The sequence below is a fragment of the Neolamprologus brichardi genome, chromosome 10 (assembly GCF_056152115.1).
Source record: "Neolamprologus brichardi isolate AB-2024 chromosome 10, ASM5615211v1, whole genome shotgun sequence".
NCBI classification, from domain to species: domain Eukaryota; kingdom Metazoa; phylum Chordata; class Actinopteri; order Cichliformes; family Cichlidae; genus Neolamprologus; species Neolamprologus brichardi.
In genome coordinates, this window is record NC_142113.1 from 23,246,452 (window position 1) to 23,271,783 (window position 25,332).

The window sequence follows — 25,332 nt, forward strand, 5'->3', positions numbered from 1 at the left end:
TATAGCCTTAATGGATAAAATGTTTAATGTGAATGTGAAAGCGTTCTTATAATTGTGATTTTGATGCATTTGAAACTCGCAAGCTTTCATTCTCCTGATTGGATCTCGAGCATCATAGTCATTTTCTAAGGTGTCTGTTCAACAAGTAATCAGCACTTTGATCCACTGTTTATTTAAGAAACACTGTTTTTTTTTTAATCATTTTGATTATTTTGGGGTTTGCAAATCCCAATCATGCTTCTTCTACAAATTGTGCTGCATATCTGCACAATCACTTTGTGATTTACAAACACAAATCTGATTCCGATTTGTGATATTCGAAGATTAATTTTACTGTATTCTCTGTGTCCCTTTTCAGAGACATCAAACCTGACAACATACTACTAGATGAACATGGTAAGATGCCCTGTTTCTTTATATTTTTTTATTAATTAATTAATTTCAGTGTCAGTGAATGAAATTTCCATCAAAAAGACTCACCGTTAAAAATTCAACACTTCAACTGCATCCAGTGTTGGGAAGGTTACTTTTAAAATGTATTTCATTACAGAATACAGAATACATGTCCCAAAATGTATTCTGTAACGTATTCCGTTACGTTACTCAATGAGAGTAACGTATTCTGAATACTTTGGATTACTTAATATATTATCATGCTGTTTACAACTACATGAATGTACTATTGCTGTGATTTATTACTGTTACTGAAGGTCCGCGGCTCCGAACCGTAGTAAAGGGACCTCTGGCTAATACGGTGGGTTCTGTGTGGGGCTCGTAGCTGAAAACTAGCTTTACTTTGTTGTCTGGGTCAACTTTGCTAGCGAGAGACAGAGAGAGGCGTTGAAAGGCTGCTCCAACGGAACTTATTGTTTTTTGGAGGAAAACACGAACACGGTGTACAGTCGAGTCTTAATAGCTTACTTACAACTGGGCTCGTCAGGCACTCTTCTTGGCTGCAGTGGTTATTATTATATTTACATGCTTCCAGCTCCCGTTTTTGCTCGATGACAGCTCGTACTCGTACCCTCCCTCGCTCACAGACACATAACGGTATGGCAGTCCATTCTCCCTGCAGCACGGACTACACTGCCTATGATGCTACATTCTTTAGAGCTATACCTGTAGCATTCTGCCTATTAGCTTAGCACAACAACAACAAAAAGGCCTCTCTCACCCAGGAAACACGCAGAGAGAGAGCGTCACCCTGTAACCATGGCAACCGTAACGCTACCACCTGGAACAACAGAACGTAGCTGTCAAACAAAACCCAAACAGGCCTGACCCGCCACAATATGAAACAGGAAAGTACCGCCGTGTAATCCATTTATTTCAACAAAGTAACTGTATTCTAAATACCACCTTTTTAAACGGTAACTGTAACGGAATACAGTTACTCATATTTTGTAATTTAAATACGTAACGGCGGTACATGTATTCCGTTACTCCCCAACACTGACTGCATCTAACTAAGAATTTCACCCAACCTCTAACCTCTGGGTTGCACAATTGCACAGATCAAAGTAGCTGCAATGCACAGAGACAGCTTTCACATTTACTGACTCCATAGTCTTGCAACACAAAGCAGCACAAAGCGGGAAAATGTCTCTTACCAGAGAAGGCCTGCACAAGTGAAATCTTATGTTTTGTCCAAACTGTCAGTTTGAGTTGGCTGAAGCTGTGTGACATTTAAGCTAAGCTTTTTTTCTTTCTCTCTGAACCATGGGATGAAATAAAATGGAGTGATGTAACGGGGAGTGGAAAACAAGGTTATTTTCATCATGTCTTCTCCATGTGCGAAAAGAGAAACTTACTTAGAATTCTTGTGTGTGTGTCAGAAGGATGGAATTATTGATAGAGTTTCATAACAGGTTTTAGCGTCAGCTCTCGATTCAGTAAGTAGACAACGTTTTATTATTCTGTATTCTTCACTGTGAAGAAAAGAATGGGAATTGTTCTTATGTAAGAACGGCAAAAATAAGCTTGAATTCCAAATTTTGTTATACGAGGGAAGACTCAATCATGACACTATGACACACAGTCGCTTAAAGTTCAGGGATTTAATCTAGAAGCATAAGTAGATAGCTGCGAAAGAGTCCGGAGACAACATTTCAAATGCAGCATCGTCCAGGTGGATGTTTTTGTGAGGTATATTCTTGGCAAATGGATTGCATAGTTTTGGATTGTGAGAACAGGTCCCACTAAAGGATATCGGGCTCTGGTGCCACCTTAGTGGATTTTTTCATTTGACACTTTGGTCAGATAATTAACCTGCTGGAGGCCAGTTTGTTGGGCTCTGGTAGTGCTCCTCCAGTTCCTCGTACAAAAAAGCAGATTCTGATCCTGCTGCTGGGTTGATGGTAAATGGCCTGTATTTGTATAGCGCTTTACTAGTCCCTAAGGACCCCAAAGCGCTTTACACATTCACACACAGGTGATGGCAAGCTACCACAGCCGCCCTGGGGCGCACTGACAGAGGCGAGGCTGCCGGACATTGGCGCCACCGGGCCCTCTGACCACCACCAGTAGGCAACGGGCGAAGTGTCTTGCCCAAGGACACAATGACCGAGACTGTCGGAGCCAGGGCTCAAACCGGCAACCTTCCAATTACAAGACAAACTGCCAACTCTGGAGCCACGATCACACGATGGCATTTGCGGCCCTGTCCAGCTCTCTATGTTTGAAAGCACCTATCTTTGTATCTCCACCACTTTTTTAAATGTCCTTAGAGACACAACAAACCTTCTTGTGAAGAATGTGATGGGTGTGCAATTTTGAAAGATTTGGACTATCTGTGCAACCTGAACGGGCTACAGTTACCACTCGTACACAAGTAAAAACATGGCATTATTAACAAAAAACACTCTTATTTATGCATTAATTATATTTTTATTATTATATCATATTTATTTGCACTTGTCTTTTAAGGTCATGCTAGTTTGTTTGTCATATTCTTGTTTTCTCTGTTTCACCGTGTAACAGGACTGTAAATGCATCAATTGCTCTGCAGTAGGTTTTAAATCTAACTTAACAGGAACACGACTTTAAGGTGTTTTTGTTGGTTATCATTATAGCAAAGGCTGTCTAGCAGTGCACTGCTGATATTTAAATCAGTGCATAACTAATTCACTAACTAGACTGGAGAATTATTTCCTTTGTTTTAAAAAGCCGCCTCACATCAAAGTGTCCGTTTTGTTCATATACTGCAGTGTAGTGCACACATGCACAGACACACACACCCCTAAACTCCTTAGATATCAGAGGGCATGGGGCAGCTGCTCAAGAGAGCCAAGGGGATATGTGGGATGGCAGCCCTGCTGTCACAACAGGCAGACAAAGAAAGACAGACAGAGAAAGAGCGCGAGGCGAGGATACGACACAAAGGAGGAAAGTGATGAACACACATTTCTGAAAAGATTTATCAAAGGAGAAAAAATACAACAGACAGGCAGAGATGCATAAGGAAAGAACAGAGATAAAAGCGAAAAGCAGAGAGAAAGTGCATTTGAGGGAGGGGAGAAAAAAAGGCAGCATTGACAGCTCCTGCCTAATTTCCACAGGACAACAGACGTTCACTTGTGGTTCCTGTCTGTATGTGTGTGTGTCCTTTAAAACTCACTAAGCACTTCTCTCCTCGTCATGCATTCTGCCCACACTCTTGTTTTTTTTCCCTGTGTAGACCTTTAGTTTACCTCTTCACTGAAGTCTAAAACAGCATGAGGTGTCAGAGGGGGGTAGCAAGCTGTTTGCTTCTGCATTTTGAAAGCTGGAATTGACCTGTGCTCCTGTATCCCTCTGGGAGCTGCTTCATATAGAGAAAAACAATTTACTCGTGCAGTTGTGACGTTGCTTTGTTAAACAGCATAGCGCTTAGGATGCCGAGTGAAGCTCCAGGAGGGCCAGGTCTATTTTATCCTCTGTGAGATTATATGCACCTTTCCTACGAAAACGAACACACAGCACATTAAAAGAATATTGTGATTGAAACCACAGGTCTCTTCTCCACTACCAAACAAACACTGATAATTGCATCTGCATACGTGTGGCACGTCATCTGACTCATAAAAGGTAGCATGCGATCGTTCTGTTTTAGAGAAAGCAGGGAGCTTTCAAGCTAACACACACCTGCAAGCTAAAATAGCAATGACTTCCACATGTGTGTCAACTAGCAATCTTCACGGCATGAAAAACTATCACTGTGCTTGAAATTGGAGTTCTGGAATACTGGCTTTTACCTTAATGAGGAAGATTAATGATTAGTATGCTCGAGGTTACTTTAACAGTCTCTACATGTGTTGAGTGAAGGCAAAGCATGTCTTCATTATTTCACCATTATGATTTGACAGCTCAAGTGCTTCTTGTTCATTGTGGTATTATGTGGCATAAATCAGATTGCACAACAGCGTTTTAGGCACACAGGGATTTGAAAGGTGGAACCCGTGGCACCTGATTGCAGAGTTTACACACACTCTGGTGAGACAACCCGACACCAATGTCACAAACAAAGATTATTACACTAGCGAGATACTGACTGAGAAAAGCCCGGGATGGCTTATTTCAGCAGACTTCAATCCACGGTCTTTGTTTTGGCATTACCTCAACAACAGCTCACAGATCAAAAAGATTATGAATATTAACACATTAGTTCCAAATATTTCTGATGCAGAACAAAATCCTTTTTGGCTCAAATGCTTTCAGTGTAATAATATTAATATAAAAAAGACTGAAATGAGGCACCGGTGCTGATTTAGTTGAAGTTCTAGTTTTATTAGGAAAAAAGAGAGAGATGCACCGTGTAATGCTGGTTAAATAACACTTAAGAATAAACTGTAGGGGTAGTTTTCTTTCAGTCCTCAGATGGGCATTGCAACTGAAAACAGTCATTGCTTAAAAGTGTATTAATGAAGAAACCTCTGGTTGCTTACATCTCACATGTAGTGCACAATTTGACAAACTTTTTGGGAAAAATTCAGACTTTATGCTGTATGGCCCTGCAGTAAGTGTTAATACACATAACTGTGGCTACAAAAATGGATCCAAGAAATTGATTTGGGTGCATGTTGTGAGGTATTGGTAATGAAAGCCATACTAAAAATAGAAGAGCTATGCAGCAGCTGGATATGGCCTAAGCAAACCTTGACAGTTGTTGTGGTAATCCCATAAAACACATTAGATAACTAAGCCACCAGGCCTCCTGCTGAACCATTGTTCAGTGGCCACTTAAACACTCACAAGCAGGGACAGTGGGAATGGTACTTTAAAATAAAAAGAATCACCCAGGGATCCACTTAAGCTTAACTCATAATGCACCCTACGAGTCAAGAGCCGCTACTTTATTAAATCCATCCACTGTAACTGGCAAGTATTCCATGGATGCCCAACTGTTGTGACGCACCTCTTATGAGGTATTCGAAGCAATTCATTAAAATCCTGCCGCTTAACACGATCAACAATAGGGAGTTGATTGGTGGTTTGAGAAAAAAAAGGTACTCATACAAATACAAATACACACTCCACTGTTAAATCAATGTATACTACATTGTATACCACTTATTCATCCCAATCATTAAATTCGGCAGTTCCAACCACTTTCATGGCCACAGGTGTATAAGATCAACTACGGAGGCATGCAGACGGCTTCTACAAATATTTGTGAAAGAATGGGTCGCTCTCAGGAGCATGGTACCGTGATATGATGCCACCTGTGCAACAAGTCCAGTCATGAAATTTCCTTGCTGCTAAATATTCCACAGTCAGCGGTTAGTGGTATTATAGCAGTGAGTGAGAGCAACAGCAACTCAGCCACGAAGTGTTAGGCCACATAAAATCATGGAGAAAGTCAGCGGATGCTGAGGGACACAGAGGCCACCAGCTTTCTGCAGAGTCAATCACTAAAGACCTTCGAACTTCGTATACTTTTCAAATTAACTCACTCACTCATCATGGAATTGGTTTCCATGTCTGAGCAGCTGCATCCAAGCCTTACAACATCAAGCGCAATGCAAAAAAGTCTAATGCAGCAGTGTAAAGCAATTTGCCACTGGACTCTAGGGCAGTGGAGACGTGTTTTCTGGAGTGACAAATCATGCTTTTCCTTCTGGAAGCCTAATGGACGAGTCTGGGTTTGGCAACTGCCAGGGGAAGGGTAATTGTTTGACTGCACGGTGCCAAGTGTAAAGTTTGGTGGAGGGGTGATTATGGTGTAGGGTTGTTTTTTAGGAGTTGGGCTCACTCCAGTTTGGGGATGGTCCCTTCTTGTTCCAACATGGCTGTGCACCAGTGCACAAAGCAAGGTTCAAGTCTGACCTTTGGGATGAATCAGAGCGGAGACTGCAGGCCAGGCCTTCTCACCATCATCAATTTATGACTGATATTAAACCCTATGGATTGAGAACAAGATGTCAATCAAGTTCAAATGCATGTGAAGGCAGACGAGTGAATACTTGGCAATATAGTGTATGTGAAGTGGGGTAAGCTGAGCTCTTTGAGGTTCCTGGGCTTTTCTATATCACAGAGAACTTGTCATTGTCATCACATTTCTCCATTGTTGGAAACAAAGCTCAGAAAAGACTGTAGTTAAGACAGGAAATGTACAAAGCGAAAGTCCTTCGCCAAGTTATTGTAAACTTCTGCAGGAGAAGGATCTAAATCCCCAAACAAGCTAGAAGGCTCTGCATCTTTTGATTAATGCTATTAACACAGTAATATCGGTGAGGTGTCTGCATAGTGCCAAAACGAAGTCATCCACAGCCTGTTCACCCTGCTGCCACCATCGTCCCTGTTGATCGAGAAGTTTCTGCTAATTCTTTCCTCAGGCTATGAGACTGAGCTGAATTCATTCTCCACATTTCATCACTTATAATATGTTTTAATTTTTATAATTATTATTAATTTGTAAAATCTGCTTTTTTTTCTTGTTATTAGCAAAAATGGAGTACTCTGCAATTTCGTTACCTCCTTATGAAGCACAATAATTGCTAAAAGGAATCTTCAATCTTGAGAAATTAACAATTAATAATACAAATAATGCAAAAACCATTAGCCTAAAAGCATGTGCTACCGGTCCTCAGAGACTTAACTCAGCCGAGGCAATGAAAACCCCGGTTCTCAATGAGCTGGTCTGAGATTGACAGTTTGCTTAAAGTCTATTCAAGACAATTTTGTCCTAGCAGTGCAGCATTTTGAGGACAGCTGTCTTTTTCTTCTCACTCCTGCGGTCTAAATTTCCTGTCTAAATCTGTCTCCTGTAAAGCAAAAACAGATGAAAACATAGAGAGATAATTTCTAACTGCTGATCTATTTTAGGTATACGGGGGTCTTGGACTTTTCCAAGCTGTGCTGGGGTGAGAGGTGTGGTCCACCATGGACAGTTTGCCTGTCCACCACAGGGTTAACAGAGAGACACATACAACCACAAACACTCACATTCATACCCACAGCCAAATTAGGGACACCACTTGCCCTAACATGCAGACTTACAGAACAGCCACAACCGTCCTCAAGCTTCAAATCAGGAACCTTCTTTCTGGGAGGTGACGGTGCTAACCACTGTGGTACTCACAGGAAAAAAGGCGGAAACACAAAGAAAAACAATAAAGCCTTACTCATACTAAAGCATCATTTGAGTGTCAACTGCTGTTTAAGCTCTGCTACACAGCTGTCACAGTGATCCAACTTCATTAACAGAGCTCCTTTGATAATAACAGAAAACCAAATATTCTTCCATGTGCTTTTGAAAAGTCACACACCAGTACCTGAAAATACTTCAGACTGCAAAAAAGCAGCAAAAGAAATGGGAATTAATAGAAAAATACATTTTAAACTTCTTGGTTTTATAACACACTATATCAGTATCTCTGTGCATGGCAAACCCTGCAGTATGTGTTATATTGCAATGCAATCTGACACAGGTCAGTTGTCAAGAATGAGACACGGTCATTTGAGGTAACAAAATCTCTCTGTTCTTTAGGGCACGTCCATCTAACAGACTTCAACATCGCAGCCATTGTAAAAGACGACCTCAAAGCAACATCCATTGCTGGAACCAAACCATACATGGGTAAGAAAATGACATTTTGACAAGAAAAGGCTACTGGAACTGAAACGGTTTGAAACTCTGCCCTTTAATCCTAAGAAATCAACACAATAAATCTTCCTCAGCTTTCGGTGAAGTGGGCTTCCACCGCTGGATGTTCCAAAGGCTGCTTCAATTTTCAGTTAGAAAAAGAATTGTGCAAATGCTGTTGCAGGCTCGGCTCTGAGATTGAGGCGGTAGTTTTAAAAAGAACAAAAACTCTTTTGTTTAAAAAATATTTAAATTATACTTTCATAAAATATTTAAATACACATGATAAAGAGATGAAAGATGGATAGTTCACAGAGCTTCACTGAGTGAATTTACATCTGTCACTTTAATAAATTATTAATAAAAGCTACATCCAATAAATAAAACTTTATTTTAAGGTGAACTTTGGATGTTAAAGTTACATATGTAGTTTCTGATGGGCCTAAAAAACAACAAAAAATATTTGTAGTTAATATATATGTAAACATATATGTAGTGCATTATTGAGTCTTTATTGCATACTGTAAGAATCATACAATAAAATTAAATAAAGGACTTGCTTTCACTTGTTTCCAGCACATCTTCAGTTTTGTCCTTATCATGAGTCTTAAATCAGGCTTATGTGGATTCAGCTCCAAAGAGATCAGATTACATCTGAGGTTGAATAGGATTTGAGGCCAGTATGAATGATGACCATGTGTTTGGATGTGTTTGTGTGCATGCTTAAAGGGGGCATGTGAACTGTGAGCTTTTTTGTTTTCTTTTTCCCTTATAAATTGTGCATTCAGGTTAGAAAATGACCTTGGAACAATGTGCGACCAGATTCCAGGTGAATTCTCTACGGTATAATAGATAATTCATGGCTGCTCTGGGGAAAAAAAGAACCCTTCCTCCCCTTCTCTAAGAACCTTTAGTAGATAAGCTACACTTTTTCCGTTTCAGCAAGAAGGCAGAGCAAACCTAAAGGAGAAGTGGGGGATTTGTGTGAGAGCCTGCATGTTTCTGAGTATAGTTCCTCACAGTCCTGTGTGTAATATAGATAAAGATCCGCAGAAACGGTAAGAGATTAGCCACAGAAGGCTTTTCTACTGACTATTTAAAATCACAGATGACTAGATGATTCGCTTCCACAGAAGAATAAAAAAAACTGTTTTATTTGTTTAATTGGTTGTTTTTCTTAATCTGTTATTCATTACAGAGATAATCTGATATAATATAGTTCAAAGAGCATGTCAATATATTTATTTTACCCCTGGGAACAAGAATGAAATTGATGCTTTCCATCACTGAACCCTAAAAGAAATATTCAACAGAAAATGACTTAATCTCTTTTGTGCACAAGCAACCAAGGCACCGTGTACTAGACAGCTTAAATGACATGTACAGATGTTATGCCTGTGGGTATGTTGATACAGATGCTACGCCTGTTTTAAATTAGTCTTTAATTAAGTAACCTAACCCAAACCCTCTGAGAAAAAAGACCAGGAATCATTATTTTATCTGCAAGATAATATTGACCTAAAGATTGGTAATTGTGTAAAAAAAAAAAAAGTAACAAATAAATACATCCAAGTATATAATTTACTGAACTCATTATTATTATTAAAGAAAAAGTAGAGAAAGAAAGAAAGAAAAAAAGGAAGTGTTGAAAAAGATACAGGTACAACATAATGATAACATTTGAGATGATGACACTTACGTTACCTCACTTGACCACTGTTTGAGATTGACTACAAAGGTGCTACCAGGCAAAGAACTGTTAGCCTAGCAAGAGTGAAATACCTCCAAAGTGCTGACTTCACTGTTAGCTTCCTCTAATGCTGTGTTAGTGCTCTTACTAGCTATCTCTTAAAAGGGGGCAATTCGGCACATGCTCATTAGGGTTCTCTCGCTACCTGTGAAAGAAATGCAAAGTTACTTTGTTTTGTATTTGTTAAAATAATATTATCATATACATACATATAAATATTAAAAAGGTAAGTAAGTAAATTGTACTGCCACTTTTAAATACATGTATAAATATGTTTTCCAGTATATATGTTCTTAAGTATATAGGCTAAAAAAGATTTGCATTATATTTTCTTAATTATTAGATGCTACTACAATAAACTGATTACTTTCAAAGTCACTTCTGTTTGAGTAGGTTAAAATGACTTGTTTTTTATTGTTACTGTTACCCTGAACTGCTGTTACCGTTTTACCCACCAAGTAGGCTGTTGTAGCACTCTGACTTCTTGCATTAAAATGAATAGTCTTTGAACAAAAGGTGCTCTGTGTCTTCTAAACACATTGACCCTACGATCCAACGTCAGAATCTCGACTCATCACGTGAATCAGGCTCCGATCCGACACCTCAAACAGCTGGGCAACGAGAAGCTCAAAACAAGAGCCCATAGCAGAATAGGCTGTTTGGCATTGGCAGAGAAGATTTGGGACAAACGGTTTTCATGGTCGTAACTCTGCTGGTCAACCCAGAAATGCATTATTTAAGGCAGGGGTGGGCAACTCCAGGCCTCAAGGGCCAGTGTCCTGCAGGTTTTAGACATTTCCTTGATCTAACGCAGCTGATTTAAATGGCTAAATGACCTCCTCAACATGTCTTGAAGTTCTCCAGAGGCCTGGCAATGAGCTAATCATTTGATTCAGCTGTATTGACCCAGGGTAATATCTAAAACCTGCAGGACACCGGCCCTTGAGGCTTGGAGTTCCCCACCCCTAGAAAAGGGGAAATAAACAGGCTTTCCAATGGTAGAAGATTTATTGCCAATAAGCATTGTCACAGCAATGAAAATGATCAACCAAATCTTTTTTGTGCTAAGTTTATTTATCAAACAATTCAAGTACAGATGAAAAAAAATGCTACAATATCCCTGGCCTCCCCCTATTTCATGTCTGGAGGAATCCTACAGTTAAAATAAACCCATCCAAACAGCCCGAGAGAAGGGAATGAAAAAACATTAATAACACAAGATGTCATAAAGTGTTATAATGCATTATTTATGTTGTACAATATTTTTTTGTCCATCAGCGCCTGAGCTCTTTCAGTCCTTTGAGGGGTCCCACCCCGGCTACTCCTTCTCTGTCGACTGGTGGTCACTGGGGATTACGGCCTATGAGCTACTAAGAGGACAGGTAATTTAGACACATACGGAGTACACCACAATGTCTACATCACAGATTACTTCTGTGCGGTCTGACACACTTAGCTGCATTCAATAATGCATAGGACGCTGAGTGCTAGAAAAATCCTGTTAGTAGGAGTTTAGACAGCCTCTACAAAACAAAAGGAAGATGAAGTTATAATTGAATCTTATGTTTAAGCTGACCTTACTGGGATAGATGTTTAATCGTTTAGTCGTGGTGCGAGACCACTCGCTGCAGCAGAGTGAGAAAATCGAATCCGAGTTATTCAGAGAGCCATATAATTGGAATTGATTTGCAAAATGATATTTATTTATCTTGTGCACTTCCCACCTGGAGAGTTTAGTTCTGATGTCATGGAAGCAAACACAGGACATGATCTTTTTCCTCGGTCCTCCTACTCCATTAGGCTGAGTATTATTGGAGCAGTGTGTTTATTGTGGACTCAAATCCAACTGCAGCTGCATAATTTCTTCTCATATTTTAGGAGGATTACATAAACTACAGTAACCTCCCTCTGCACTGACAAGGATTCTAAGTCTTTGAAACTTATGGGAAACTGTCATGAACTTTTACTGAAATTTTCTCTTCTCACACATCTATTTATCTTTAACTGTTCAAAGTTATTAGATCTTGTCAATGTTATGGATTTTCTGGGACTTGACACCTCTTTTTAGTAAGGTCTCACTATTCCCAGGAGGCCTGAAAGGGTCAGGTATGATGGAGTCTTTTTTAGAACACTATGACCCGACCGTCTTCTGTTTGGTGTCATCAGTTTGTCTCTGTAGAGGCTTCAAGGACAGTCCAGGTGCTTCTTGACAGTGTAGAAACTCGCTCTGTTCTCTTATCTGGAGCACTGGAACAGGAGGGGGTATAGGAAAACACCCTTTGGAAGGATAAACTGCCTTCCTTCCTTCATACCAGCTGCAACATATGTGCTTCTATCGCTTCTTCTCGATATGAAGTGTGTCCATGATAAGTGCATCTATATTTTATACTTCATATTTGAGTCATCTGTAAGATTATTTCTGCATGAGGAAAATCGGTTCTCACAATATTTCCATAACAATCAATTTCCACTCCCCTCTATATAAAAAAAGCATTCTGTCCTCTTTCTGACCTTAGAGCTGCGTCTTCACTCTGGCTGTAATATCTTCTTTCTAACCCTTCCATTACCTTCTCTGAATTTTTTGTCCTTTATCTGACCTCAAAAAGTGACATATTCTTGCTGCCTTCATCATCCCACAAAGCTGTGTCCTCTGCATTTACAACCATCACTTATTCAGCAGATTATTAATACCTAGAAATGACATAGCGTGACATAGCTTCACTTCTGTAGTCTTTGGGTAGTTCCTTTAGTTATCTCCCCTACTTTCTTTTATTCCTCTCTCTGCACATCACCTTTACCAAGACAATATATTTTCACCTCTTCCCTCTGTCTCCTCTGGGTTTTAACACGTTTTTCATTTGACTGACACGTTCGAACATCATCCATAAGGCAAAAGTCAGTTTCTGGGTGTTGAAAACTGGTCTGTTGGATGTGACAAATTATTTGCCTTTTATCTACTTTCAGGTATCTTTTCAACTTCCATTCTCTCCCTTAAACTCCTGCCACTTCTTAATTATAATATATTACTCATAATATTGTAATAATTTAACTTTCCCCCTGGGTTTGACCATTGGTTGAATGCTGAGAGTGCTAAATAGTAGGGGTGCAACGATACACAAAATTCACGGTTCGGTTCGGTTCGATACTTTGGTGTCACGGTTCGATATTTTTTCGATACACAAAAAAATGTTCATGCCTTTTTATTAATTTGTCATTTATTAAATTTTCACGGCACATTCTGCACCACCTCTCTGTGCGTTCATCATTTGTTTGAAGCCAGCTCACCTCCTGCAACCACTTTTCCGAGAATACGCGCTTCTTTTGTGGTTCGGACTCCTGACATTTCTTTGGAGGTGGAGGAACACCAAAGTAATTGCTTAAAGGAGCTTCTTCGGCATCTTTAAGAGTTCTAAACAAATGTCTGTCCTCCTCCTGAAAATCTTATGTATGCAAACACGCGTTGCAACTTCTTATCTTGTGCGCGTTTTTTATTTTGACAGCGAATGCGCACCACTTATGTGCAGCCCTGGTTATTTAGCTCGTCATATTGCAGCCACAGAAATTCTTTTTGTCCATGAAACCATAAAGCTGCATTTTCTCTTTGCCTTATAGTCTGATTTGTCATAACTTTTCCGTTTTGTGGTAAGCTTTTCTTTGGCTGTCACGTCTTCACCCTGACCTGTCTTATTTGGCTCAGCAGAACTAAAATATATATCCTGCTGCTTTTACACACGCACTCGATAACACTCAGCGATTCTCTGCGATCAACCTCTCACAAGTTTAAGCTTGCTGCGGGAGATTTCACTTGTCATGTTTGCATAGTAAGCTAACGATTGATAAGACGATGTCAGAGGAATTGGTGCGCAAATTATCATCACTCACCAATCAGTGCTGTCGCTCTCTATACACAGTTCGCGCGATTGCAAAGTGAAAACAAAAAACAAGCGCAAATTCAAACGCGATTTCAATATGTCACATATTGACAGTGGCTCACCGATGCCAATGACATAATTACCCAGCTACATTTCCGAAAGAATGCAAAAGCATTGACATATATTTTTCCTTCGTACGATAGCCCGACGAGCAGAGCAGGGCAGCCCGACTGGAAAAATCGCTAGCCCCAGGACGTCGGGCTAGCGATTTTGCGAGCCCTGTATCTGATTGAGGAATCACTCATCTTTGGAAAAGAGAGTTTATTACAGAGAAATGTCTCTTTCCAAAATAAAAGCTTTACTATACGCTTCTTCTGGGCTATATTCTCAGCAGCATATTAAACATATCAGGTCCCCATAAGGAGAATCATGTGCTAACGGCTGTCTAAATGACTCGGGTAAAGTTTGTATGCGTCCTTGTTGTTTTTGTCTGCTTCCACTTGTCTTTGCACTAGGATGCTATCGGGTAAATATGCAGTCATATTCGTTGTGTTCCCACTAGTGCTGTCAGCCTTAATCTGAAATGAGGTTAACGCCACAACACGGCAAATCTCCGTTAACGAGCTACCGCGGATTGCCCCGTGTGTGGGGCTGGACAGCGTCAACACATTAACGAGCTAACTGCGCTAACACACTAGTTCCCACTCATGTAATTGAGCATTGCGTGGCACATCTGACATACTGTTTTACTTTAGTCCATGACACGCTTACCTTCAGGGTCATACATCACATGAAGACCAAAATAGTTCCAGACGCCAGATCTGAATGAGGGTGGGGGAGGTTCAATTTGCCATGTTGCAACAAGCTTAACTTCTGTCTAGCTAGCTTGCCCTGCGCTCAGTGAATCTGTGTTCGACTACTCCGCCTAGGCTGCACTGTCGAGCGCAGAGCCACTGAGCGCTCAACACAGACAGCACCGTCAGAAGGAAAGTTGATAAAATAAATTAAAAATGCTGTATTGTTCGATACATATGCGTACCGAACCGAAAGCACTGTATCGAACGGTTCAATATCGATACGAGTATCGTTGCACCCCTACTAAATAGGTCACAGTTACTTAGCCTGTATTTCTCCAGCCTCAATTTTTTGCTAACTAGTAGCTGAGCAGTAGTAAATTTTGAAGACTGACACAGAAACCTTAGCACTGCAGCCAGTGCATTTAATAAAAAAAAAAATGCAGATTTTTCTTTGAAAGCACATAGCCTCCGGTTCCAGTTTGTATTTCACCTTTTACAGCTTATGCAAAGTACAGGTGATCACAGCAATCAGCTGGGGACCAAAGCAATCACAAGGAAGTTTTTGCCAATCAGTTTGGCAATACACATTTTTCCCCCGTGACGGTGGTTGCGAGGAGGTCACTGGTCTCGAGGCCTCTGTGACTGGAGCTTTAGCAATTGATTTCCCAGTGACAGTCTCAGGTTGCCATGTCAGTCACACCATATCCCCTCACCTGTCTTTTGCTCTACTTTCCTTATTTCAGAGGCCATATGTGATGAAATCTAGCACACCAGCCAATGAGATCCTGCAAACATTTCACAAGGTCCATCCTAGTTACCCAGCAGCCTGGTCTTTGGAGATGAAGTCTCTTCTCAGAAAGGTAAACAAGCAGCAAATGCATAATAAACAGCAACATAAACAAATTATATTGTTCAGATATTGTTTGTTTTTCCTGGTACTCTTATTGTCAGTGGGTGTCTTTGCTATTTTGTATGACATACGCTATTTTGAATTTTTCTCCAGTGTGGGAAATCTTTGTCTCCTCTGGGAAGACCATTATCCATATCTGACACCAGCACACTGAGGCTACAGAATCTTAATTAGGAGGTCACTTTCATTGTTACAGCCTCACTTGAATGCAGCACAACTTTAGAATTATAATTGAGTAGAATCAGTATTCAAACATTTAAATTAGTGATGTAGGTGAATGACAGTGTTGTTTGCGGTTACTTGCATACATAAATCAATAAGGTACTATTCCAGAACAAATGCTAAAGCTGAAAACGTAGAGAGACACAGAAAAACAGACACAGGGAAGCTTATACTTCAGTATGTGTGAATAAACACTAAATACCAGCCTAAAATTAGAATAGTCTACGTGTTATTCAGTATGTCATTCAGCTGTCAAGCGTGTCTTCGTCTTGTTGTAATGCTTAAAAGATGCACGGCTGTTGTAGGATTTGGCTTTTATCTTGGCAGCGATCCACTGCAGTCAAACTGTTGCATTGGTTCGTGCTCAGACTCCTCGAAGCTCATTGGCATTCCAGTTGCATGTGTATATGTGTATGAGGGAGTGAGCAGGAGAGTATAGAGAGAGACGAAAGAGATGTAAAGAATGTGAAAATGCCAGGGAAGAATTTCAGGCCCACTAATTTGTCCTTCATCTTTTATCCTTCACAACCCACTGCGTTATCCCATCACCATTAGCTTTCTATATGACTTTCATTTTTTTCCTCCTCCTTTTGTTTCCTCCCTCTTTCTCAAGCTCCCTCCGCTTGTCCCTTCTCCAGTACTTCCAACCCCCTTTGTCCCTGTATCCTCATTCTCAGACACATCCTTAAAGGCAAACATGTGCTCATGTCTCAGTGGGACTCTGCTCCTAACTTTTCAGCCATGCCTCCCCGTGGACAGTTGTTCTTACTTTAATCCTTTTGTCGCTTTCAGTTGCTGTGCTTAGATGTCCAGAAACGCATTTCCTGTCTAGCAGAGCTACAGGATCTGGACTACATGTCAGACGTCAACTGGGATGCTGTGCTCAGCAAGCAGGTCCCTCCAGGTTTTATTCCAAATGTGAGTATCAGACATAAACTCAGCACTGTGACAGTGTAGTGCGCAGCAAAATGCTCACATCTGAATGTTTATTTTTCTGCTGTATTACATTTAAATGACACAAATACAACATTGCTGTAAATCAAGGTAAGGAGCACCTAAACAAACATATACCACACTTTAAATAATCCATCCATAGAAGTCTTAAATGACCTTAAAGCTTATTTAAAGTATCATGACACACGTTTGTTTTTTAACATATTAGATTATAAATATCAAAGGTTTTTCTGCCGTATTTTTCCCATACTTATTTCCATACCAGTATTTCAGGCATTTACCCTAAAGCGGGTAGTGAAAAATGAAGATGAAGCCACTGTTCAGTTAATCTTTTGTACCCTGTCTGTAAACACTGCCCCCTGCTGTTTAAGTTGGCCCAACTACTTATTGTAGATATCTAGGCAGAAAGAGAACAGAAAGAGTCTTAGACACAACTGAAAGCAGCTAAAGAAGCTAAAATGTGTATCTACCAGCAGCTATATAGTCAATGAGTCATTATGGCAAAGTGGATAAAGCTAATAATGCCATTAGACAGGGAGTCACGCTGCTTTGCTGACAAGCTCATGTAGTATCTTCTGTAATGTCAGGTTCTTCCAAGCGTTACAAAAGTTACAGCTGGTGATTGAAGGGTGTAAATGAGAATCTGCAAGTCCAAAGTAAATTTGACAGGCTCACAGAAGAGCTTTTAGAAAGAAAAGAAAACCTGTACAATAATGTAATGATCAAATAACTCTAAAAGGTGACAGTAACTGTTAATGCTTTGTTCCAGAATGGAATAAATAGAGATTAATGACTGTTGGAAGTAAACAGTTAACTAAATGACTTTATCTAGTTTCAGTCTATAGCAGAGCAGAGCAGCTGGTATCCCCAGCGGTCAGGCTACCACAGCAGAGGAAAGGCACAGAGGATCGATGGGGAATTGACAGTGTCTTTCTGTTTAATTATAGGCACATGCACAGTCTTTAATCCCTTCCACACTGTTAATGTTTGAACACTGAGGGAAAACTCAGCCCTTATGTTTTGTTTCCTAACTTTATAGCACTCAGCGTCTTACCTTGCTTCAGTTTGTTTTTTTATCACATATTACTGTGTTCTGAAGCACTGTTGAACATTTCATTGTCAGATATTTAGTGGTACAAAACATTTATTGATGCAAAATTCTAAATTTTCCTCATAATGTTTCTAATACAACACGGAAACCTGGATTGCCATTTGTTTTTTGTCTTGTTTTTTGACACCAAAATAGCCACGTCTATGCCTTTGATTACATGTCTTTCTTTATATGAATATGTCACTGTAGAGGCGAAGGCTAAACTGTGACCCCACATTTGAGCTAGAGGAAATGATCCTGGAGTCCAAACCACTTCACAAGAAGAAGAAAAGACTTGCTAGAAAAACCAAGGAGCATGGCTCTGATGGCTCTCCGCAGGTAAGGCCATAAATTTAGATATTTAGATCATATTTACATCCTGTTATGTTAGGGTAGTTAACATATGTTTGATATTGATGATTGATAATGCATTTTTTACAACTGTGTTTATCTTAGGAAACTAACATTTCAGTTAATATTTTTGGTTTAGAATATTTTTCTCTCATTATTTTCATTAATGAAGAACGAAGAAAAAGACTGGAAGGTAAAAGGTCGAGTGAGATATGGGAGAACATACCCACACAATATTTTCATGACGACAGTATGAACTCAGAAAGATCAAACTAGAATAAGATGCATATCAATTGTACAGGAATGTGTGTTAGATATGTTTATACTTTACCACACAACAGAAAAATTTCAGATACTTCACACCTACAGTTGGCACACACACTTCAGAAAAAGGCCCACAATCTAACCTGTTGCACGCACACATACAGCCAATGCCAAAGTTACAAAGTTTGACCCGACTCTCACCCTTTGGCACAGAGGAACAATTTATGGAATTCCTTTTTTTAATAGAAGTGAAGCAATCTGTGTGGTCTAGACTCTAGAGCACACTCTTTGCCAGTTTGCAATAAGAACTGACAAGTGCACCATGTTTTATGAAAGCTGACAGCTGCTTGTGGAGGCTTGTCTAAGTGTATATATCAGTAATATCTCACTGTGTGGCCAAACAACATTTCTAAACACTTGGTCCATTTTGTCAGAGAGTATGCCACCTGTTCTAAAGAAACAATAATAGCAGACTTTCAAAGAAATGTCTCTTCTGTCTAAGCGAAGGCTAAAGGGAAGCAACTTTTGAGTCATTCTAGTAGCATTTAGGCAAAATGAAATGTAAGATGGCTACGTTAGAGCGCTAGTGACTCCCAACAAAGGTATCTTTGGGTTACATGGAACAATTAGCCGTAAAAACAGAAACTGCATTTTAGTTTTAAAGGACTGATATTGGAGCCAATTTTAAGGAAGTAAAGAAGCTAACTAAATGGTGTGGATTAGCAGCAGATGTGGATGTATATGTAGAAAAAAATAAGATGATAGGGTGATTAAAAAAATTAAACATAATAGATAAGTACTTGAAATTAGTAGCCAAATGTGGGAATTAAAAATCTGGGATGTCTTTACCAAAATGAATAGCTAGCAGTTGAGGTGTTAGCCAACAGTATGGATTATGTATTAGCTGTTACAACAACCAGGTACAATTAAAATTGTTAGCTAAAAACAATAGATAAACTGTTGTTTGGCAACTGAGTGCAATGAAATAAATAACTCTTTCATAGAAATGGATATTTCTATGTGTAGTTAGTTGTTAACTCAATTAAACTCTGCACGATTCTGCTCAGATCAGCTGATTGATCCGAGCAGAATCAACCACATCTTTCTCACATTTTTCCTTTCCTTTATTTATTTTAAGTTATTGGCTGCTAAAAATGCTGATACAGAAAGATCGCAAATAGCTAATATCCCACTCTGCCTACTTTATTAGATAGTAAGTAAGGGATGAATGATTGAAGTTATTATTTATTTGAGCACATTACACAAGAAAGATTGGAAAGCATTACTTTAGCCCACTGTGACGTTTGTGCCATAATGTCACTGAACAGCGGGGCATTTGTCTTTCCGTTTAAATTGCTTTTCAAATACCAAACAGATTTTTTTTATAAATGTTGTGTACAGAAAGCACAGGTCTTTCTGCTATTTCCCATGTAGACCCATTTCGAGTTTTCCCATCTTATATCTATTCAGGGATTCAATTTGCATGCAGTTTTTGATGTTTGGAGCCTATTCAATATGATGTGGCCAAACATCCTTATGTGGAATCATATTTTGCAGTGTGTGCTTAGCTGTCAGGTGGAATACTCACTTTACTGGCTATAAATATCAGTTTTTGTTTGTGCAGTGCTTTACCATATCCATTTACGCAGGGCTACTGGGGCCACTTGTGATGGATGCTTATAAGAGACAGACAAAAAAAGATTGTGAGTGTTTGATATATGTGTGTATGTGTGTGTAAGAGAGAGGGTCTGTGAACCATTGCTGAAGCACAGCAGATCAATATTGCATGAAGAAAACTACCCTAATGCCTGTTCCAGCCTCTTACTCATTACCTTAAAGCCGTCTGTATTCTTTTTTTGTATGTTCCTCCTCTCCTCTTCTCCTTTCCAACCTTTGCTTTTCTCTCCTTTCCGCTGTATCCCAGCACAAAGATATCTATATGTCACTATAACATTTTCTTGTACAGAAAGTGTCCCGTTCCTCATCAATTTTTCTGGTTGAACTTTTATCTTTTTGCCTCCTTCTTCCTTTCATTGCTCTCATAATGTAGCATGGAATTAGCTCAGTTAAACCACTGCAGAAAATTGGACTGCTGTGAGAACAAAATTAATTGTCACACTGAAACTTGCCGACACACACACACATACACGCACACCTCGCCTAATCATAGGTGCCATTCAAGTTTATTGCATGCGTGTGATAAAGTGGAAACTTGACATATAGAATTAATTTGTATAATGTGTTCAGGGCTGGAGCTGTTTTTGCTACTCAGTATGTTCTCATTGTTTCTCCAGGCTGCTGTTACTATGTGTGCATCAAGTTGTAATTTTATGTTTGCTAGGCTGGGTTTTATTATAGGTGACATTGGTGACGTTATTTTCATAATGCCCTGGAAGTTTTAAAATATGAAATGGGTGAAATCATCTTCTATCTGATTCTCAGCATATTGCAATCACAGGAGGTTTCTAGTATGTTTGAATTGCCTGATCTGGTGACAATAAGTTGACGTTTACTATAATAGTCTAGTGAATGTATTGGGTGCAACATTTTTGCTTGTTGTAGAGTTTTTACTGCAGTGGTTATGATGATTAACTTTATATTGAGAAATGACTATATGAAGATTACTGGGTTAATGTTGAATAAGTCATTAAAATGAACATGCAGAGAATCACCTACAGTATTGTGCAAAAGTTCTAAGCCATCCCTCATTTCCTTATATGTCTGTGTGTCAGTTTACATATTAGAACAAAGATCAATAAGAATCATTAATAAGACCAGCAGACAAACACAAGCTATATGTTTAATAACTGGCTGTAAGAACTTGTAGTAAATACTACAGTATCATAGTCAATGGAGTAAAGCTGTGTGATAACTGCAAAGAGGAAATTAAAACCTGTTTGTCGCTGTAGACTGTAAGTTCATACAACTCTATAAAAACAAAACAAAACTATTATAGCCCCTTTTCCATCAGTATCTACTCGGATCGACTCACCATGACTCACCTCGGATCGACTGATTTTCCATTACGATCGAGTACCACCTAATGTGTGTGGTCGTTCGTCCTGCTGCTCGGTCGACCTGATGCTTGGTCTGTGGCTTTTCGTCAGACTCAGGGACCATGGCTTTGATTTTTGGTATCAATTTCCCTTGTTGCTGGGTTTCAAAATTGGCAGTTTTTATTTTCGTGAACGACATGCTCTCGTGACTCACCGAGTGACACCACTGACCAGCCTGGCATGGCATAGGTGGCATGAAGTCTGATGACGTCACATTTTAGTACCTGCTCGTATCCGCTTGGAACCCCAGCAGAGCAGGTACCATTTTAGTACCTGGTACCAGATACTATCACCTTATGGAAACCGTGGCTAACCATACTGAGTCCTAATTAGTACTAATTAGGTACTAATGGAAAATGGGCTTCTCATTCTGCTCATCTGGATTTTACTATTGTTCATTATTATTGTTCTGTGCACGTATCTGTAGCTAACGAGAACGTAGGCATTTAGTTTGTAGATTTTTGTTTGTTTAAGATCTCTACCTACTCCCTTTCAGACTTAAAACATTCATTTACACCATTATGAGTTTGTGTATGTCTGATTCCAATCTCACTGCTGTATCTTGTTTTTGTACTTTATTTTATGATTTTGTTCAAAATAATCTATTCTTCCAAGGAACCAAACCTTGGAAGAATAGACCCGTTTTTTTTAAATTGGTCTTGAGAAGCAGTGCTCCAGTGCTTTTTTCTTTGGACATTGATGCTTTTTCACTCATTTTCAGTCTGGTCCTTGCATCCGACCATTTTCAGGGGAATTTTTGACTTAAGTCATTTGCGCCATGTTTGGTTTTGGTTCAGTCTCACCACTCGTCGATAATTTTTGTTTACATCCATTTTCAAAAAGTGGCTAAAACCTACCACACATTATCTGTTTAGCAAAACAGCAGTTAATGAAAATGAGATATAGCTTCATGAAAATGCCATCAAATATGTAAATAGCAGGTAGTTGGTAGTGACCAATAATAAGGCTAAAAAGAGAGTGAATGCTTGATTAAAAAGTTACTGCTAAAACTGTAAATATAGTAAAAGTACATCCATTATTTTCAATGCAAATTTCAAAATAAACAGCAATTTTTTGGGTGGGGCATTGGGAGTGAGTTGGAAATAAGGCACTAAAAGGTCCAATCAGTGCCATGTTTCAGTATCACGGAGTCCCATGGAGAGAAACAGAGAGATGGGAAAGGCTGTCTTCAGGCTGACATTAAGGTTTTCACAGGATATAAAACAATTTTTGTTCTTTGGGTACAGAAACAAAGTATAGTAGAGTGACAAAATCTACATGTGCTTGAATGAAGTTTTTTATTTAAGAAAAAAAAAGTGAAGAACAGATTTTTTTTCAATGATCTCTTTCAAATATTTGCTATCTCTTTCAATTATAGCTTAAAAAATAGAATGTCTGGTTGTTCTGAGTAAACAAAAGCTTTATAGAAGTAGTGTAAAACCAGTTCATTAGCACTGATGTCAGATAAATTGATGGATCATTGGAATAGAGAGAGAGCTGCACATGCATCTGAGGAAGCAACTCTGTGTGTGCCACTGATTAAAAATGCAGAGTCAGAACTTGGCTTTGGTTTAGGTCTGAGGGAATATCATCAGGAGAAGTCAAACACGTGCAATTTAAGAAGTACTACTTGTACAGCAGAGATTTCTACACTCAGCATTTGAATCTGAGCTGAAGATTTTTACTGTTTAAATTATGGTTAAAGCATTCCTTCGATCCATATTTCATTATTTACCACTAACTTCACTATTATGTCACATACGGTTCCCAAATTACAGCATATCAATCTTCTCAAATGGCTGTGATTCGATATGCCATTTATGTGTCAGGGAATCTACATATTTTAATACTATTGCTCATTACCAGTCACAACAAACATCAGCCTCAGCCTTAGCCATGGACCTTGAGAAATGTTCCTGTTAGGCTTTCATCCAACAGAGCACTCCCTGTTGGTTTGTCTCATTAAATGGAAAGTTTAATCTACCATTTGGAGCAATTAGCTTCTGAACTGTCTTTTTAAAAGCATTAAATAAAGGAAGGAAGGAAGAGACAAAGAGGAGAGAAGAAGTAGTGAAATGTCAACGGTTAAAGCAAGGCCAGAGCCTTCTTCTGGCAGATTCCTTTCTGACCTTCTCACTCCTTGTCTCCATCAATTTAAACATCTGCCCATATTGTACAGTTACAGAAGAATGAATCAATTTACATCTAACCCTCGATTTTCAAGACAGAGTAAAAGCACAAAATAAAAGGGAGGTTTTCTTGTGAAAAGTGAACAATGAGTTACAATAATCAAAAAATGTGATTGAATAAATGCATGAATAACAATTTCCAATGCAGAGCCAGACACACTGGAACTCAATTTGCAAGATCTAGGACAGGATTCAAGCTGTGAGCATCCAAAATAAAGGCTGAAACAAAAGTTACCAAAACATTTCTGATAGAAGATGTAGCTAATCCTGCAAAGGCAAACGAGAGCTTAGGTACGAATCTGTAAGGGGAACAAGCAAGGACTGTTCCTACAAATTTTAGTAGAGTCTGAGTACCTCTGCAAAGTCTGTAGCTTAGAAACGTCTTGGGGCTTAAAAGAGATATATAGCTGAATGTTGTCTGCATAGAAATGATAAGAACTATGCTTAAAAGTGCACAGAGTGTGTTGAACAGGTATCTAATATATCAGAAAAAGTAAAGGTCCCAAAACAGAAAACATGTGGCACAGAGACAAGGCTAGACAAGTGGAGGATGTCCTATACTTAGAAGCTGCTAAAGAAAAAAGCGAAACAGTTCCTTCTGGGTTCATCATAGATGTCTATAGTTGTTTAACTTCTTATTGCTGTCACTGTTCTTGAACAGGTGAATACTGATTATCAGCACCCTGTGGATTGGCGTGACGTGGATGTATTAAGTCAAATTTGGATTTTATAAATAAATTAATAATAAATGTTCTTCACAGCTTTACAACAGGAGATCACATGGAAAAGACCAGGAGGTACCACAAAAGTCAAAAGTGTAAATCAGGCCTTGGAAATATATTTTGACATCAAAAAATAAGCGCACATAAAATGTATTCAGTCAAGTCTGACTGGCGGTACCCTAAGGAGAAGCTCCAAGACTTTACAGCAGTGCGTTTTTTGTTCAAGCTCTCTCTGCAACTTGAACAGAAACTATATGTCCTATCATGGGTTATAGCAGCACAGACAATGTTGGACAAAGGTTTTTCTTTCTTTATTTCATGGGTCCTGTCATGCCTTTAGATCTTAGATGCGAAGCATCATTTTGACACTGTTAGAAAGAAAACAATATCTTTCTTCATGCCTCATCATGTCTTTTATGTATCAGATCTATAACTCATGCCTGACAAATAATGTGTAACGCTTCATCCACCCCACTCTGAGTGTCTGTTTGTTTCTTTGTCCTTTTTTTTGTCTGTATCACTCACACAAAAGCACACCCTGTTCTTACAGTCTCTGTCTGGGTGGTTGTGTCAGTATCTTTTGGGTTCATGCAAATCTGCCGTTTTTCTTTTCTGATACAGCACTGAAAGTGTCCCTTCACTAAAACTCAGAGGCTCGCTTGCAGTCGAGATGTATACTAATCATAGGGCTGTTTTATCCTTCTCTCTCTCAGGCATGCTTGCAAAATCACAAAATCCACTCCCAACTTCTTCTGCTCCTCCTTTCCTCCAGCTTTGCCTCTCCTCTCTCTACTCTCCAGTCTGTCTTCCTGCCCTAAATTAGTTGATGACTTTCGGATGCCAGTTGCTCCCCCCCTACTGTGACAGCACCTGTACAGAACCTCTCTGCTAGGCTGTGTGAGTGACAGCTTTGGCAGGAAGTAAGCCATTTCGAAGTGTAGAGGGCCAATCTAACTGAGCTTGAGGGGGAAGCACCACATGCCCATACATGCATGTGCAACTTTGAGTATGATTCTTTTTACTAAGAATGAGGCCTTAAGACACCCTAAAAATTAAACAGTTTAGGAAATTCAATAAAGGTTTGAAGGTCCTA

At 39.3% G+C, this 25,332-nt stretch overlaps 1 protein-coding gene across 1 annotated transcript in view; it reads left to right on the forward strand.

The window, feature by feature from the left end:
• The window catches only part of stk32a (serine/threonine kinase 32A), a 67,274-nt gene that overhangs the window by 35,920 nt on the left and 6,022 nt on the right, over positions 1–25,332 (forward strand). The window contains exons 6-11 of the mRNA XM_087847421.1: positions 359–396; positions 7,967–8,056; positions 11,091–11,194; positions 15,225–15,341; positions 16,406–16,531; positions 17,868–17,996. Coding sequence (XP_087703547.1) covers positions 359–396; positions 7,967–8,056; positions 11,091–11,194; positions 15,225–15,341; positions 16,406–16,531; positions 17,868–17,996 — 604 coding nt within the window. The remainder of the gene's footprint in view (positions 1–358; positions 397–7,966; positions 8,057–11,090; positions 11,195–15,224; positions 15,342–16,405; positions 16,532–17,867; positions 17,997–25,332) is intronic.